This window comes from Eurosta solidaginis, chromosome 4 (assembly GCF_040869045.1).
Source record: "Eurosta solidaginis isolate ZX-2024a chromosome 4, ASM4086904v1, whole genome shotgun sequence".
NCBI classification, from domain to species: domain Eukaryota; kingdom Metazoa; phylum Arthropoda; class Insecta; order Diptera; family Tephritidae; genus Eurosta; species Eurosta solidaginis.
In genome coordinates this window covers 197,342,153-197,360,105 of record NC_090322.1, presented here as the reverse complement: position 1 = coordinate 197,360,105, position 17,953 = coordinate 197,342,153, and the positions used below count along the sequence as shown (strand labels likewise).

Genomic DNA, 17,953 nt, shown 5'->3' with positions numbered 1-17,953 from the left:
GACAATATACAGGATTCTCCACGGGTATGTTGCGCAGCCCCTTTGACTCCGGCATTCTTCATCGTGTCAGTTGTTTTTTCTTGGCTGTCGGTAATAAATTTTTTCCTCGAAAGCACTACGAAGTGCTCTAGAGATATGCTCTCCTTACTCATGTATTCCCTTGTGGTGACTTGTGGTGACTTGTGCTTCCAAAAAGCAGGCGTGAGGGTCGAATTGCGAAATCATTGGCGGTCTGTTGTGATTGCAGCCTTTCGAAGTCTAGATTTCGTTGTATTTTTGCTTCTTATTTTATAGGTTCTTGAACAGTGTGTACATATAAAACACTGGAGGTATTTCGTCCGTCTATTTTTCTGTGCTTGATCTGGTTATCTATATTTCGATTGGGGGACAGCCATCTAGCTTGATGCTTATGCTTCAGCCTGGTGCTGGCTATGACCATGCTTAGAGCATTTACGGAGTCGATCAGCCTGAGTTCATTAGTGGGGATTTCTTTTGACTGCTGAACTTCTCGATAATTCCATAAATCACTTATTATCCTACGTGAACTGAAGTAGGAAAAAATATCCGCTTACCTTTTTCCACCTGAATGTCGAAAAGCCGCATTCCCATAAATCTGAGTGGCTTTGCCTGGAAGTCTGAACATAAGCAGAGGAACTTGTGCATATAAACTCTTCTTAATTGTTTAGAATTAGAATAGGATTTTGTTACATCACCTTTTTCCTTTGACAGCTGTAATAACAGAGTGACCTCTGATCACCCGTAACACTATTATTGCAAATTTGTTTTGTTAGCCAAGAAAGCTCGTTTCTTTTCTATGTAAACATAGCTAAGGCTCTTCAAGCATCACAAGACTCCCGATTGATTCAAACAAGTTCGGTGCACCTATGTAGAGAAAATCTCGATAGTCCCTACGAGATAACGCAGTAATGATTGGACGGCACTGTTAGGCTCATTCTATTAATTGATATTTCCAATGGATGCCAGCGAGATGCAAAATCTCCGTACTATGCACGTCAAGTAAGAGTATAATGCCTTGAAGGAAGACTGTATGTCAAAAAAGATTGTTATTATGGGAGCGGAAAATGTAACGTTTTGGGGCATTTAAGTTCTTCTCCTTATAGCATAGACCTATTGCTGCACGATACTGCAAGAGTCAAGAAGTGCGTCCAAAAGGCGCGCACATGCTTAGAGTATAGCCTAGCCCCAATACGCTTTTGCAGTTTTGAAACCTATGTGTAGACTACAACGTTCCTATCGCTTTCTCAAAATTTCTGCCATTTCACCCACTGAGTAAGTGCGCTCTTGTCTTGTATAGTTTTCAAGATGAATGAGATCATGGCAAGAAAGTTTCCGCCTACAGAAAGCTCAGCACGTTGTCACTGGGGATGGCCATATTTGATAGCAGCGGCACGAAAATTAAGTTAATATGCTTCCTGTGACCTCGATTTTTTTCAGAGATGGACTCAGTTGTAGAGCTGAATCCTCCCAGACACTCTGGGTATATTTATTTTACTTTAACTGATTCAGAATATTTCCAGAGTTGTTAAGAGCCTACAAAAGAAAAGCTCACAATAGGTGGCGCTGTTTCCGGCCCATTTTTTCTTTATCACTAAATTTGTGATATCCATCAAAAGAGTTCTTTTTCGATATTTTAACCGGTCACAGATAAACAAGATTGAGGTGAGAATGAGGGGAAGCGGGAAAAAAGGTATAGGGCAACAGAGTGAGTTCTATAATTCACAATATCTTAAGTAATTGTACGAAATAGATCATTTCAGTACCAATATATTAGAGGTTTACGCCGATCGCTTTATCGGCGGCGGAGGCGTAGACTCTATTATATACTGGCGGCGGCGGCGTAGGCGGCGCGCCGGCGTACGCCGGTGTTCTTACTTTAAAAAGCTTGATTTTTCTATTTAAAAAAATAATATTTAGGAAAGGTTTTGTTTGTATGTATTTAAGGAAATCAACGTGTTTGGCCATTTCGGAAAGATCCGGGGTTTTTGCCTCACGATCTCACAGACCGTTCAAAAATTTTCAGGAGTAGCTCCTTGCGGAGGGATTGTCCCTCGTTCACTTACTCCAGAGAAGCTTCGAACCTGACCCCGGTCTTTGGAATTGGTACTGCTGCGTCTGCTGAAAAGAAATAGAAATACATAAAATAGCCACACTTTTGTCTGCATATCTCGTGCAAAGCGTAGTTTCACCTAGGGTTAACTCCTAATAATCGTCGCGAACACAATTTCTTTAAATCATTTGTGGCTCCTTGGCGGTCACGCACAAAGGCGACTTACGGTTGCTATTAATAGTCTATTAATACTCATGACTCTCGTAGCACAGGGCGCCTCCAGTGTTTTCGGATGTTTTTAAGAGCTACAAGTCCCGATGTGCGAACAGTAGCAATCCCTACAACCAGTCGCTACCACGCCTCCTGACCCTCACACCATATGCCAGTACAGAAGCTCTAGGACTGCGACTTCGAACTCATACCTTCGTCGACTTCACTTTCCTAGAAGCTCTAGGTGTAGCCCCGAAGACTTTCCAACGGATGCTTTTGTCGCGCTATGCAGCCGTCATACACCAGAGAAACGCCATGAAACGTTAGGGAGTGACTATTCGGCCAAGGATGCCGCCTTCGAAATCATAAGCAATCTAAGTGGAAGTCATTGCGTAATGGGTGAAAATCGTATAATCCTCGGCGCATCTGCATGATTAAAATTTTACAAGGACCCTGGATAAAATTTTTAAAATGTAGACAAAAGTTTGCAGACGTTTGTGTTTACAACATTGATTTCAATAGTCTTCCTTAAATCAAAACGATATTTTAGAATGAGAGTCGACCGATTTTAAGTTGAAAATGTTTACTGCTGTTTTCCGGCATTATGATATAACAGCTCATTATGGATGACCGCGTAGCTTCAGTTTTCAGACTAGTTCGAAAGTCCACTACGTTAGGGTAGTAGCACACACGGGCATTAGTTCGACTGTCTTCGGAAAGCTTTTGCTTCACCAGTTTGAGTGTTCTTGCGAAAGACAAAGCCTCACCTGGTAAATATATGTATGCGCCTACGTATTCACATTTGTAAAAGGAGCTGTAGCGTGTAGTTGATATTTGAACTTGGTTGATAGGCTATAATCAATGTAATTCACTCCAAAGGACTAGTTTTGGAAAGGACCGCCAACTTTAGGAAATGTCAAACCGGGAGACTTGGATGTTGAAGGATGAAGTGTGAAAATCAAAATTAAAATTTCAGACGCTATTGTATAATTTCGCAAATAAACAACAGATGTTTGAATGTAAGCCCAAGCGATTTTTCAAACCCTTCTCATACATACATATATCTTCAACTTAAGTATGATTCAATGGACTGTTTATGCCCATAGGATTTTGCATCACTGATTTCGATTATTCTTTCAGCCAATTGCAATATAATATTTAAAAAAAAATCGGCACCTTTTTTGGGTATTTTGGTTTTTTTACAACTTGAGGACAATTTGAAAACAATTTGAAACGCCTTGGGTCATTTTATTGGAATTCATTGTTCATTATTAATTTTTTGAAAAAAATATGCAAAGTGAGCATATAAATTTATTATATAACTTTTCTTTTAGTATTTTGTTTTAATAACTTGGTGAATTGGGTGATGGAAAGTCCATGTTAAGCAGACATCGAGAACGCCTGTTTTTTTAAATAACTTTTGAACATTTAGAACGAGTTAAATTTCGCAATTAGTTTCTAATAACTGGCAGTTATGCGCATCCGTTGATACCACTTTCGACCATATCCGACCAATTTTCGACATGAACAATAAATGGCATAAACAGTCTTAAACGAGTAGAAAATATAGTAACACGCCGGACGCCGCCGCCGCCGCCGCGCCGATATTTTTGACTTTCGGCGGCGGCGTGCGAAAAACGAACCTAATCGGCGACGGCGGCGGCGTTTTTCGGCGGCGTATATCTCTACAATATATTTATACTATCTAAGATATGTTGATTTTCACTCAAGCCATTCTGCAAACTAGGGAAGGGCAAACTAAACGGATCGATTCATTTTTCTGAGCACTGGAATCATAGTCGAGTCTTCTTAAAGGTGAGCGAAGCACTTTAGTCGCTATTTCGTGGCTGCATGCTAATATAATTGACAAACTTAGAACTAAAGGCGTTTTGGAGCACACCTCAATATATGTATGAATGCGAAAATTTCTCTTATATACCTCATGGCCTTTTGTTCCAATTAACATAACCTCCAAATTTCTGCTGAATATTAATAACACCGAATCGTATGAGTATTAGCGTGGATCACCATACATTAACCTGTATTTAACATAAATTTTATATGCCTTTTATGACCTGCGTCTGCTTTAAGGTTTGCCCACTTATGTAAGTGGTTTATTTACTTCCATTTAGTGAAATATGTACATATTTCTTCACGTTGTATTTTCTTATGTCTCATAAAGGTTTCATTACAGCAAAGAAATCAATATGCAAATGAGAACAATGAGATTGCGAGTTTGCAAGTAAAGTACTTTTGCTTAATTAAATCCCCTGCTTTGTGGCAGAAACTATAATAAAATATATAATGTCAAAGATCAGATGCAGGTATATAGGTATCCCGGTTGCCAAGCCATGCTTTTATTTGGGACCAAAATTTATCACAAAAAGGGCCTAATCTAAAAAAGACCAATTTTTTTGTTTTATTTTATTGGTATACATACAAACAATTCAGCTCTGTATTTGCGTTACACCACACTTTATCAGGGCATTTTTTAAGGATTTTTCACTAGGTGGCCAAAAGAAAAATATCTCCTCGACATGACTGACCATACCGGTCAGCTTTTGAATATTGCCATTTTTGGTCAAAAAAAAAAAAAACATGCTGTGGCAACCGTGGTTGTGACTCACTCATACCAAAACATTTGCAATAAAACAAGTAATCCCAGGAATAGTTATTTTTCATATCCAACTTATTACATACTTGGCCAAAATTTTTTTATTATATGCTGACAAAAAACCCTCGAGCACGTGCAGAATTTGTAGAATTTATATATGTCACGGAAGTCGTGAGTACCTATGTTCTTTTCCATATAAATCCTCATTGATAGTATATTTGATGAACTATCATTAGAGTTGGGATTCTACCGGGTATTTACCATTTTTATGGGTAAATACCGGGAAAATACCCGGAATATTCCTTTTTTGTATCTTTTTTTGCGTATTTAAAAATCGTTTGAATCGAGGCTGCTTGGAATTACAATTCAGCAATTAAATTTATACGCCATTTGAAATTAAAAAAATTTCGTTTTTATTTTAAACAAACAACCCAGCAAACACTCGGAGTCAACAATTAGTCTGAAAGGAGTCCAAACTTTGGATCGTTTGCACTCGTTATGAACTCATTTAGGAACCTGAAGCGAATGCTATATGCTTATATTTTGCCTCTAACATAAGTCTTATACAGACCTTCTTCCGATATCACATATGAGCCTTATTGGCGTCATATACTGCTAATTTTGAGCCTTTTAATGACACTACTTCAGGGCTTTTAGGAAGAATTTTTGACATATATCCGAAGCGGAAAACATAGGGGAGAATGTCATAAAACTCACATGAGGATAAGATAGAAATGAAATAAGTATTAGTTGAGTTAATTATTTATTTAGAATAAATTGTCGCAGAAAAATTTCAGAGTTTTTTTCCGGAGCTGCCTAGTTTACTAATTCTAATATTTTTCGTTTGTTTATAATTTCATCAAATCGGAGTCATAAAAGACTCTAAGGTGATAGCATTTTTGAAGCTTTTGAACCATATTAAACTCCAGAACTGTAAGAGAATATTTATAAGGGACACATATTTACACAAACAAACAGGCTCACGGCGCTCATAATTTAAGAATCCGAAACGAATCCAAAATAAGTGGGCAATATAGGAATCAGAAAAGCGTCGAAACGCGTAGGAGGGTAAAAGAAAATTTAATTTTTGCCTTTTATTTAACGGCCTAAAAGCTCCTAATCTTGCATGCAAAAATTATCATTTATCAACTATTTATGTTCGTCACAGCGAGTTTGGAACAAATTTTGAAACTTTGTTACGATCACTGTTCATTTTAATACAAAATTAATTACATTTGTACATTATTTTTACCCTTCCTATTCTTTTATTGTATAATAGGCCGGGTCGATTTATGGGGAGGCAAAAAAATCGCCCATTGATCTGTGAAAATCATATTCTAGGGAACAAAATAAGAAACTTTGCCGAAGGAACCATACATACCTCTAAAACGAATTCGGATGCCCCCCCTTTGGGTCGAACTTGCAAATTTTGAAAAATCCCACTTTGAAATGCCTATGTTTTTTTTTCCTTTTTGGAGTTTATTTTTCTCTTTAGAAATTTATTTAGTCAGGACATATGTAAATGAAAAAATGAATTTAACTTAGTAATAGAAAAGAAATTAAAAAATTATTAGAAATTAGCGTTTTTAGAACCCCCTTTTAAAAGCAAGGCATCACTGTGATGCATTTGCATGTCGTAAACATAGTTGTGTGGGTTTTTTATTCAACCATTTTAAAAAATGAAGGTATCACTGTGACACAATTGCAGATCGTAAAATTACTTGTGTTGTTGTTTTTAAGCCACCACAAGACACAGCAGGTAGAATTAAAATTGCCCCTACCCAAAAGTTCGACCCAAAGGGGGGAGGGACATCAGAATTCGTTTTAGAGGTATGGTTCCTTCGTCAAAGTTCCTTATTTTGATCTCTAGAATACGATTTTCACAGAGCAATGAGCGATTTTTAAATCGACCCGCCCTATTGTATAAGCATCTTTTTTAGGCTCAAATGATTTACGTTAATAGGCTCATATAAGACGACCATTGCAAGAAGGAAATACATTGGTTTCGGCCTCCCAAATGAGCACATACCGGCTGTAAAGGCTTCAATTTAGATATTTTTCCGACTCTTTTTCGACTCAAAATGTTTACTGGGTAAACTTAAATATTTGCAACGGCATGCATTATTGGCTAAATATTTTTGAAAAACGCTGGATTACAGATTAAAACTAATTCAACCGATAGCATAATGGATAACTACCCACCAATATAGGACAAATTGGATACATTTTGGAATGAATTTGTGTGTTGGTTTCCCATATTTTCCAAAAGATTATTTTTACCCTTAAAAATAAATAAATAAATGTAAGGCGCGATAACCTCCGAAGAGATCTAAGGCCGAGCTTCTCTTCCAATTTGCGTCGTGCTCCTCTTGATTTTCCCTACAAATTGGCCGGACGGGACCTACATGATTTTATGCCGACTCCGAACGGCATCTGCAAGGCAGATGAGTTTTCACTGAGAGCTTTTCATGGCAGAAATACACCCGGAGCGCTTGCCAAACACTGCCGAGGGTCGACCCCGCTTAGAGAAATTTTCTTCTAACTGAAAAACCTTATTTCTAAAATGTTTGATGTTGCTTTGCCCGGGGTTTGAACCCAGGGCATCCGGTGTGGTAGGCGGAGCACGCTACCATCACACCACGGTGGCCGTCGTGGGTATTTATTTTGGGTAAATATTTGGGACTTTACCCATTTTTACCATGTATAACCAATTTAACGTGTATTTATCATTTGGGTATTTACCCCTTTCCCATCTCTAACTATCATTCATTCGTTGATAAATTTCTTCGATTAGTACCAAAAACTTCATTAGAGTTACCAAGTTATATATTTTTTGGCATTTTGGGGAAATCATGTATGTTCAGAAAATTTCTGACATTATTTCAGTTAGGTGTTGTTCACGCATTTTCGAAATTTAGTTGTGGCCAGATTATGATTACTACGTGGCCACGGCGGACTACTACGTGGCCATTTGGCCACGTTCGTATTACTTAAAAAATGCCCTGCACTTTATTATTATATATTAGCCAAATATATAAAACTTTGATTCAGAGATGATACGCGCGGTGTTATGCAATTTCAGAGCTGAAAAATAAAAATTTGAAGGCAACTGTATGGTATGGCGGTGGATGTGTGATTGTTTGGACCTACTTCTCTGCCTCTTGAGTTGGCGAAATAACTTTCTTTGATGGCAGAATGCATAAAAATTTGTATTTAACCTTACGAAAAGACAACTTGTTGCAAAGTGCCCCTAATTTAGGTGTACGTCATCGATTTCGCAATAACCAAGACAAATACCCTTAACACATATCCGGGATTGTGCAGGCATGGGTAATATGGAACTATCCACACCTCAGGAATCCACTTCCAAAATCTTTCGCCTTAAATGTCATTGAAAATTTGCTGTCAATTTTGGAATCGGCTACACGGCAAAGGCAGATTAGTAAGATTAGCGATTTAAAAACTACTCTTGTCGAAGAAAGGCATAAGATACCACGCGAAGCCGCTGAAAAACTAATTGCATCTATGGAAAATAACAAAATTAAAGGGGGTATGCAGACTATCGATGCTTAGCATTACGTGAGCCCTGAAAACAACCCCGACGGCTGCACTGTATGCCATACTGCACATTCCACCTGTAGACCTGGTAGCAAGGAACATAGCATTAACAACCGCAACCAGGCTCGGTGCCTCGGGGCAGCTTGAGCGCCGACCATATGGCCATAGTAGTATAGCGTCATCAATCACAAGACGAACAGACTACCTGATTCCCTATCTGCGCTTCAAGGGAGATCTTAAGGCCACAATAGAGGTGGACGGTTGGCGCAAGGGTGCGCAAATGGCGGACGTGGCGATACATGTGTACACAGTAGTGGAAGGAGTAGGGTCTGCAGTATACAGTGCTGATCCGGAAATAAGCAGATCCTACAGGCTGCCGGATTACTGTAGCGTTTTCCAAGCGGAACTATTAGCCGTGACCAAATCAGTAGAAACCCTGGAAGAGAATAGCTTAAGCTGCAACCGTGTTAACTTTTATATTGACAGTCAAGCAGCAATTAAGGCAATAATCTCGCATAGCATAGCATCTAAATGCGTGTTAGAGTGTAAGCAGTTTCTGGAGAGAATCGGGAAAGGGAGAAGCATACATCTATTGAAGCTTGCTTCGTAGACGTCCCAATTAGACTGGCCGAGATTAAGCGAAGGTAAGAGGTGCACATGATCAACCAAGCGGGAAAGGCGTGGGTTCAAGCGCGGGGCTGTAAATTGTCGAAGATTATATGTAGGTCTTGCAACCTTAGACTAACAAAGTTGCTTCTATCATTAAAAAGAGAGGACTGTAGACTCATGACGGGTATTCTGACTGGACACTGTCTTCTGGCGAAACATGCCTTTAAATTAGGCTTGGTCAGTGATAGCAGATGTAGGAAGTGCGGGTTGAAGGAGGAAACGATCGAGCACGTTCTGGCCTCGTGCCCTGCACTTGCCAGGCTAAGACTCCAGCTATTAGGAGTGATACATCTGTCAGATCTAGAAGCAGCAAGTGGCTTAAGTCCTAGAAAGCTTCTAGTAATTGCCAAGAGGACTTAGTTATTTTATAACATAGGTCCTGGTTTTTGATATGGTTTTTCAATTTGGTCGTTAAAACAAACTTCTGGTAACACTACGGCCTCAATCAGTCTATGTGAGGTTCTCATGGACCGGCCAGTTCAACCTAACCTATGGAAAATAACAAAGTAATTTTTTCTAAAGCAGGGCGCAATAACCGAAATAAGCTGTGGCCTTAGGTTTTGAGATAATTTTAGTTTTTATGAAATAATTAGCACAAACGTGTAAACACATGAAAATTAGGTATTTGTTCAAATAAAAGCATATATTTATTAAAATTGTGCATTTAAATTTTTTTGGCTCCATCAATAGCATGGCGGAACGATACAAGGTGGCAGCATGGTGACATACCTACAAACATAAATAAAAATTCCATGTATTTTGTTTTTGTAAATTCGATGGACAAATGTCAAAATCGTACTGCGCCGAAAGTTGATGTATCAAATCAAATAAAAAAAGGGTATGATCAGCTGTCCCATGCTGCCACCTTGTATCGTTCCGCCATGATCAATAGTCTGCTTTCTATATAGCTCAACACTTTTGTTCTGTAGCTGCCCGAAATAAGCTGTGAGCCGCTGTAGATTCCATATATGAGGTATTTTGGTGAAATATGCAGAGGCCGTGGAAGTGGGGCAAGAGTGAGAGTGTGAATGAAACAAAAATTTTATTTTGAAAGCTTCTGTAATTTTTTGAAGGGGATATCCAATATTTGGTATAAAAAAAAATAAATGTAAGGCGCGATAACCTCCGAAGAGATCTAAGGCCGAGCTTCTCTTCCAATTTGCGTCGTGCTCCTCTTGATTTTTCCCTACAAATTGGCCGGACGGGACCTACGTGTTTTATGCCGACTCCGAACGGCATCTGCAAGGCAGATGAGTTTTCACTGAGAGCTTTTCATGGCAGAAATACAATCGGAGCGCTTGCCAGACACTGCCGAGGGGCGACCCCGCTTAGAAAAATTTTCTTCTAATTGAAAAATCTTATTTCTAAAATTTTGATGTTGCTTTGCCCGGGAGTTGAACCCAGGGCATACGGTGTGATAGGCGGAGCACGCTACCATCACACCACTGTGGTATATAGATGTAATATATGAAGTAATTCATATGGGAGGGATTGTGAGTGTGGAAGGGGGAGTCGGAATGGGAATAGGAATGAAAGTTGGGAGAGAGTGGGAGTGAGAATGAGAGAGGGAGTTGAAGTGGAAGTAGGAATGGGGTTGGAAGCGAAATAGAATAAGAAGTAGAAATGGAAATAGTGGCAAAGTTGTAGCCTATTTGATGATATAGAGATTGATAGAGGGAAGGTAAGTCCACTTTTCAAATACAGGACATGACAACGCCTGCCGTGTACGCTGGTATTGAATAAAATCAATGTATTGTCACGAAATCCAGAGTTTAACATAAATATAATAAATATAAATTAAAATGCGTATTAATCCGTAGTTGCCGCAAAAGTTTTTTTTAAAAGAAAATAAATAGTTTTCATAAATCACTTAGTATTTTTAGAAAATACGGTGAGGTGTTTTTTTATTTTTGCTTTCATATTTTTTGACATAACATAAATACTAATGGAATAGATGCGAGCTAATTTGGGTCACGACAATATAATAGGTAATTAGTAGACGATATTAATATCTGTCGCCATGCAAACATACATACATACATATGTACACAGCCTAGGGTTGTCCTTTTAAAACCAATAAACGACTTCAGAAGGGAAAAATGTCTCATGGTTCTGTTGAAGTTCGAAAAATTAAATCTAAAATTTTTGGTTTTCAACACCCAAAATTTAATATACCATGAAATTAGGAAACAAGGTAGTTCCCCTTTGGTATATTTGGCATAAGTTGTGTTGGTGGTCAGAAATACAATTTGTCAAATGCTGAATAAGTATTGTCATTTCGACAAAATTATGTTTTGGAAATTTTAAATTTTGTGGGTTTTTTAATCAACTACTAGCAAACAGATTAGACGTTATTCTGCCCTTTTCCACTTCTTAGTCCTCCTCCCCCTCTCCACCTTTTCTTCATATTTTTATCACTCCTATCCCTGCATCTAAAATACCACATCAAAAACGTAACGGAAATCTTTAAGCAGAAAAGTGCTTCTTAATCTCCGACCGCTTTACTGGATACCAATAGAATGGCGAATATTTTTTCGAACAACTGTCCCAACGCATTTTAAAACTTTTCCGGAGACCTTTCCCTGGAGGTTAATCTGTAAGACTTGCCGCGACATTGATTTGATTACCCCCTCTTCCAACATTTCGGACATTGCGTCTACGTCTTCTTTTTGCCCTGGGTACATCATATACTAAGCGCTTCCTTGTTTTTGTGGCGGACGGAGGTGTGCGAAGCATCTTTTAATACCTTGTCGATGTGTTAGTGTTCTGATAGTGCAATCAGGGGTTCCGTAATGCTAAGCATTGATAGCCTTCATCCCCATTCTAGTTTTTATTACATACTATGATATTACATTTAGTTTTGTTCTTTGAAATATAAAAAACAATTTTTTTTTTCATCTAGGTTTTCTTTTAATTCTAGGAGAATGGTACCTACTTATCGGCGCTATTTTGTCGCGAACAGGGTTGTAAAGGCATCGTCATACCAGTGGAAACGAAGACACTACAACCACATTGGCGTTGTCTCACTTGCGAAACCATTTTTCCACACACGAAAATGGCACGCTATCAGGATTTTGCTTTGAATACAATTAACAATCGTATCAATTCGAGCACCGTGCATGAACTGATAACATTTATTAACGAGATGTGTCCACGCTTTTGTCCGCCTTCGAATTATGTGCTAGTCGAAGCAAAATTGAATGTGATTTGGCGTATGTCACGCTTAAAAGATGATTTCACTGAGGACGAAATGCAGCATCGTGATCGCTATCGAGCGGAGATATTGGAAATTTTAGAAAAATTGGGTGCTGGAGATTGCACGCTGAAAAAATTGATTACCAATGAGATACCGTGAGAAGCATGGAATATATAGCTTTGGTAGCGTAGAAGTGAGTTTGGTATCATTGGAGTCATTTGTAGTGAAAGATCGATGTATTTGTTGGGCAACTAAGTAAATGTGTGTTTGTGTGCATACGTGTTTATCATGCAGATGTACTACTTTATTTATTGTTATTGTATTTTTAATAATTAAATCATATTATTACATTATATTGCATATTATTATGTATGTAATAATGTAATTAGCTTTAGAATTTTTGAATACCTTTTAATATTCACAATTACTTTTGGCGCACTTAAGCTTTTATGATTAAGAAAAAATGTTTACTATGAATTTAAAATTAAGAATGCAATGATTCATGCATTTGATTATTGTTCTTATTAAAAAACGTGGGACAAACAAAAGTTTGATTAGTTGAAAGATACAAATTTTAAAAAACCTTTTCCAGAGATTTGCAAATAACAATTCCAGAAGCCGATATATTTAATTCAAACAGTTAGTTAAGGGACACTCTTTAAAATGACTGTTAAATACTAATAAACAACCAATTTCCAAAATAAAAACATAAAACACGTTCTGTTAAGTAAGCTTACTGCATGCATTCTTTAATGCGTGGAGAATAGGAAAGGAATGAAAGGAAAGCAAAATAAAAGAAAAAAAGGAAAAAAAAACAAAAGAAGAGCATAGAAATGTGAGCTAGAGACAAGTAAGCGGTTTATTTCCGAAGGATTATGAATTTGTTATCGATGAGTTGCCTATTTGTTATCGAAAAGTTATCGATTCGCTATAGAAAAAATATCGGTTTGTTATCAAAATGTTATCGATTTGTTAACGAAAAGCTATTGATTAGCTATCGAAAATTTCGGGATTTATTGTCGAAAAATTATCGATTCGTTACCCGTTTGGCATCAAATAACACGTCGATTCTTTTTCGATAGGAAGTCTATATTTTTGCGACAACTAATTGATTATTTTTTTTCCTTAAAAAATCTACTATTTTTTCGTAAAACATCAATGGCGAATCGTTATTTTTTCAATAACAAATCGACAACTAATCAATATTTCGTCGATAACACAGTAATATGTTTTGTATAACAAATCGATTATATCCAAAAGGAAAAAAAAATTACAAAATTCGATAGTAAACCGATAACACGTAGATAAATTAGCAATAATACATATATCGACATGTCCTCGAAAATAGTTGATATCGATAATAAGCCGATAACTCTTCGATGACAAACTAATAACATTCCAAAAACAATTCGAATATAATAACACACCCGATAAATTTTCGTATTCATAGAAGAATTTTTCCGAACTCTGCCAAATAATTCCAAAATAGTGTCAAAATGATCTCCAAATAGCTGCTAACATAATCCCATAATTATATGGAAATGGCCCCGGAATGATCACAATATGAAGTGACTTTCAAAATGGTTCCGGAATAATCCCAAAATTATCCTCGAACAATTAAATTGAGCCTGGAAATAGTCGTTGCATGACCCCAAGAATTTAAGATTTCCTTGTGAAACACATAAGGGCAATGGACTTGAGCAGGTTTATTTACATTATATTTACGGTACCCTATTCAACTAAGCTATTCGGATCCAATGGGACAGTGTTCTCTACTGTGGTGACATACATTAGGTACTTCAACTACTACCCTTTACTTGCTTTGTGACGTTCAATTCGAAAAGCTTAAGCTAAACTCAAAAGTTACATACTAAAAAGACACTGATGCTGGCATCATATGTTAGTAGAAAGTGCGGGATGCACAAAAAAAAGGTTAAGCACGTATTGTGTTCATGTCCTGTGGTCGCGAGGGCAAGGCTCCAGCTACTAGCGCGGCAGACTTGCTCGCTAACGAGGATGCAAATAAACCTGGTCCTAGAAAACTTATTGTAATTGCCAAGAGGATGGACTTATTTTATAACATAAGTCCTGGCAACTGATTGGGTTTTTTCGTTAGTCAAACAAATTGACTAACAACCCACTCAGCATTAAGGTGATAAAATTTTGAATTTCCCTACATATCAATACAATTTGATTACTCTTTGTGACTAAAAAATGAGTTATCATACAATTGATCAAAAGAAATAATCAAATATGAATACTTTTGATGATCAAAAACTGTATATAGTTTTTCAATCATATTTTGGAATCATATTTGAATCAAATGTGCTTACTTTAGGTGATCTAAAATTTTTAATCATTTTTCATTCAGCTTTCTGACTCTTTTGTGACAATCTTTGTTAACTGAATAATGAGTTTTATACTTGTTAAAATTTTACTTTTGATTGAAGATCTTATTTTTTCGCATACACAAATTTTTTTCAATCATGAAGTTCAGAAAAAATATATTAAAATTTTATTCTTCAAGACAAGAAATAATGTATATACTGCTCCTAAAAAAAGATGTCCCCAACCATTTCTCCACCTTCGGCTTCACAGAAAATACAAATCCAACCATTAGACAATACAAAGGTTGTGAACTATTTGATCTCCAGGTAAGTGAAACTCTCTTTACATATGTACCTGGGTATGGCTCCAACATCCCATACCATATCGTATTTTAAGATGTTGACCATTATATCTGATGCTGGTTGTTGTAGTCGGAGGTGTATATTGGTCTAGTTTGTTTGCGAATTACCTTTCGTTCAAATAGTTCACTTCCGCATGCTTTCTCCCCCTGATGAAATAAGATTAGCATGTAGTATCTTATTTGGTATGAGATATGAAAAATAAATGCATCATAATCGCATTCAAAAATCTCAACCAAAATGATTGAAATATGTTCACGAATATGATCAGAAAATGACTGTGAAAAGCATTCAAATATTACTCTAAAACAATTAAAGCCCAATTTTACAATGATATCAGATATGCACAAAAAGCGTTTGGAAATATGAATCATAAATGATTATTCAATAATAATCACATTTATGGTACATTTTTCTCCCGACGATACGTTAATTTTCGAACAGAAAATGCGTTTAAATTAGAACGTTTTTAATCATTTTCGGGTATAATATTTGAATATTTTTTGATCAAAATTTTCAAAAAATGCTGGCTGGGAATATGGGCACATACGGTGTACGTGAGGTTTTTACTGGCCGGCTAGTTCAACATAACCTAACCTATACGTGTTATATTTTTGTATAATGCAGAATTTCTAAACCAAAGCTAAGTTTATGTTCGGCCACAATGGCATTAATTTTTAACAAATTCTAACTAATAATTGACTATTTCAAGGAATTCCGAAAGGTAACTTACCTTGAATTGACTACAACAAGTCAGCTATTAACTGGCTGTAAAGAAAGGCATCGGGCCGCCTCGGTTTGGTGATAGCGTGCTTAGCCTACCACAACAAAAATCCTCTGTTCAATTCCCCGGCAAAGCAACATCAATTTAGAAACAAAATTTTTTTTAACTAGAAGAATTATTTTCTAAGCGGTTATCTTCTCCGCAGTTATTTGGCCAACAGGTCTAGCGTATATCTGCCATGAAAAGCCTCTTAATGCAAAGTCATAAGCGTTGCAGATGTTGTTCGGAGTTGGCGTAAAACATATATGTCCCGTCCCGCCAGCTTAGAGGAAAAATTAAAAGGAGCACGATGCAAATTGGAAGAGAAGCTCGGCCTAAATCTCTGCGGAGTTTATCGCGCCTTAGTTTTTTCTTTTCAACTAAATGCACTTTTGTTAATGTCCTTGTTATTTTGTCCTCTAAGTTGTGAACATTCAGATGCATACATGCGAAATATTATTAAAAAAATTATAACTATTTCTAATTAAGTCTCATATATACAGCCAATGATAACTAATGAAAAACAAAAACATAAAAAAATTTGTTTATGCTTCATGTCTAGTTTTTTTTCGCAATATATTTATAATTTGAAACAATTTAGAAAAATATATATGTGTTAAACTTTTCACGACCCATTATATATGTATGTCCATTAGGGTGGCCCTTCGTTGTATGGACAAACAAAAAAGTCCATTAATTGTATAGAAGGAAATAACCAACACCCGTTACGAAACTAATTCTCAAAATTAAATAGAAATCGATAGCGTTTTCAAACTTGCACGTCACTAGAGTCAAATTGAATAAGCTACAAAATTGAGTACTCGAAAAATTTCTAAAAATTCATAATAACAAGTAAGGAAGGTTAAGTTCGGGTGTAACCGAACATTACATACTCAGTTGAGAGCTATGGTGACAACATAAGGGAAAATAACCATGTAGGAAAATGAACCGAGGGAAACCCTGGAATGTGTATCAAATGAAAGGCATTAAAGAGTATTTTATGAGGGAGTGGGCCATAGTTCTATAGGTGGACGCCATTTAGGGATATAGCCATAAAGGTGGATCAGGGTTGACTCTAGAATGCGTTTGTACGATATGGGCATCAAACGAAAGGTGTTAATGAGTATTTTAAAAGGGAGTAATCCTTAGTTCCATAGGTGGACGCCGTTTCGAGATATCGCCACAAAGGTGGACCAGGATGACCCTAGAATTAGTTTGTACAATTTGGGTATCAAACGAATGGTGTTAATGAGTATTTTAAAAGGGAGTGGGCCTTAGTTCTATAGGTGGATGCCGTTTCGAAATATCGCCATAAAGGTGGACCAGGGGTGACTCTAGACTTTGTTTGTACGATATGGGTATCAAATTAAAGGTATTAATGGGGGTTTTAAAAGGGAGTGATGGTTGTTGTATAGGTGGTCGCCTTTTCGAGATATCGCCATAAAGGTGGACCAGGGGTGACTCTAGAATGCGTTTGTACGATATGGGTATCAAATGAAAGGTGTTAATGAGTATTTTAAAGGGAGTGGTGGTTGTTGTATAGGTGGTCGCATTTTCGAGATATCGCCATAAAGGTGGACCAGGGGTGACCCTAGAATTTGTTTGTACAATATGGGTATCAAAAGAAAGGTGTTAATGAGTATTTTAAAAGGGAGTAATCCTTAGTTCCATAGGTGGACGCCGTTTCGAGATATCGCCATAAAGGTGGAGCAGGGGTGACCCTAGAATTTGTTTCTACAATATGGGTATCAAAAGAAAGGTGTTAATGATTATTTTAAAAGGGAGTAATCCTTAGTTCCATAGGTGGACGCCGTTTCGAGATATCGCCATAAAGGTGGGCCAGGGTGACTGTAGAATTCGTTTGTGCAATATGGGTATCAAACGAAAGGAGTTAATGAGTATTTTAAAAGGGAGTGGGCCTTAGTTCTATAGGTGGACGCCTTTTCGAGGTATCGCAATAAAGGTGGACCAGGGGTGACTCTAGACTTTGTTTGTACGATATGGGTATCAAATGAAAGGTGTTAATGAGTATTTTTAAAACGGAGTGGGCCTTCGTTCTATAAGTGTTCATTAAATATATGTCGCTTTTTGCTCAAGTTATCGTGTTAACGGCCATGCGGAAGGACAGACGGACGACTGTGTACAAAAACTGGGCGTGGCATCAACCGATTTCGCCCATTTTCACAGA

General features: G+C 37.2%; 1 protein-coding gene across 3 annotated transcripts in view; it reads left to right on the top strand.

Moving 5' to 3' along the window:
• The window catches only part of SmydA-8 (SET and MYND domain containing, arthropod-specific, member 8), a 50,749-nt gene extending 37,698 nt beyond the window's left edge, over positions 1 to 13,051 (top strand). For 2 of the 3 annotated variants that reach the window (XM_067784509.1, XM_067784508.1), the window contains exon 2: positions 12,040 to 13,051. In XM_067784509.1, coding sequence (XP_067640610.1) covers positions 12,040 to 12,474 — 435 coding nt within the window. In that variant the 3' untranslated portion in view covers positions 12,475 to 13,051. Of the gene's footprint in view, positions 1 to 3,178; positions 3,298 to 4,025; positions 4,094 to 12,039 lie in introns of those variants that run through there. The other variant, XM_067784510.1, reaches the window with a different exon arrangement.
• Positions 13,052 to 17,953: the final 4,902 nt, after the last annotated feature.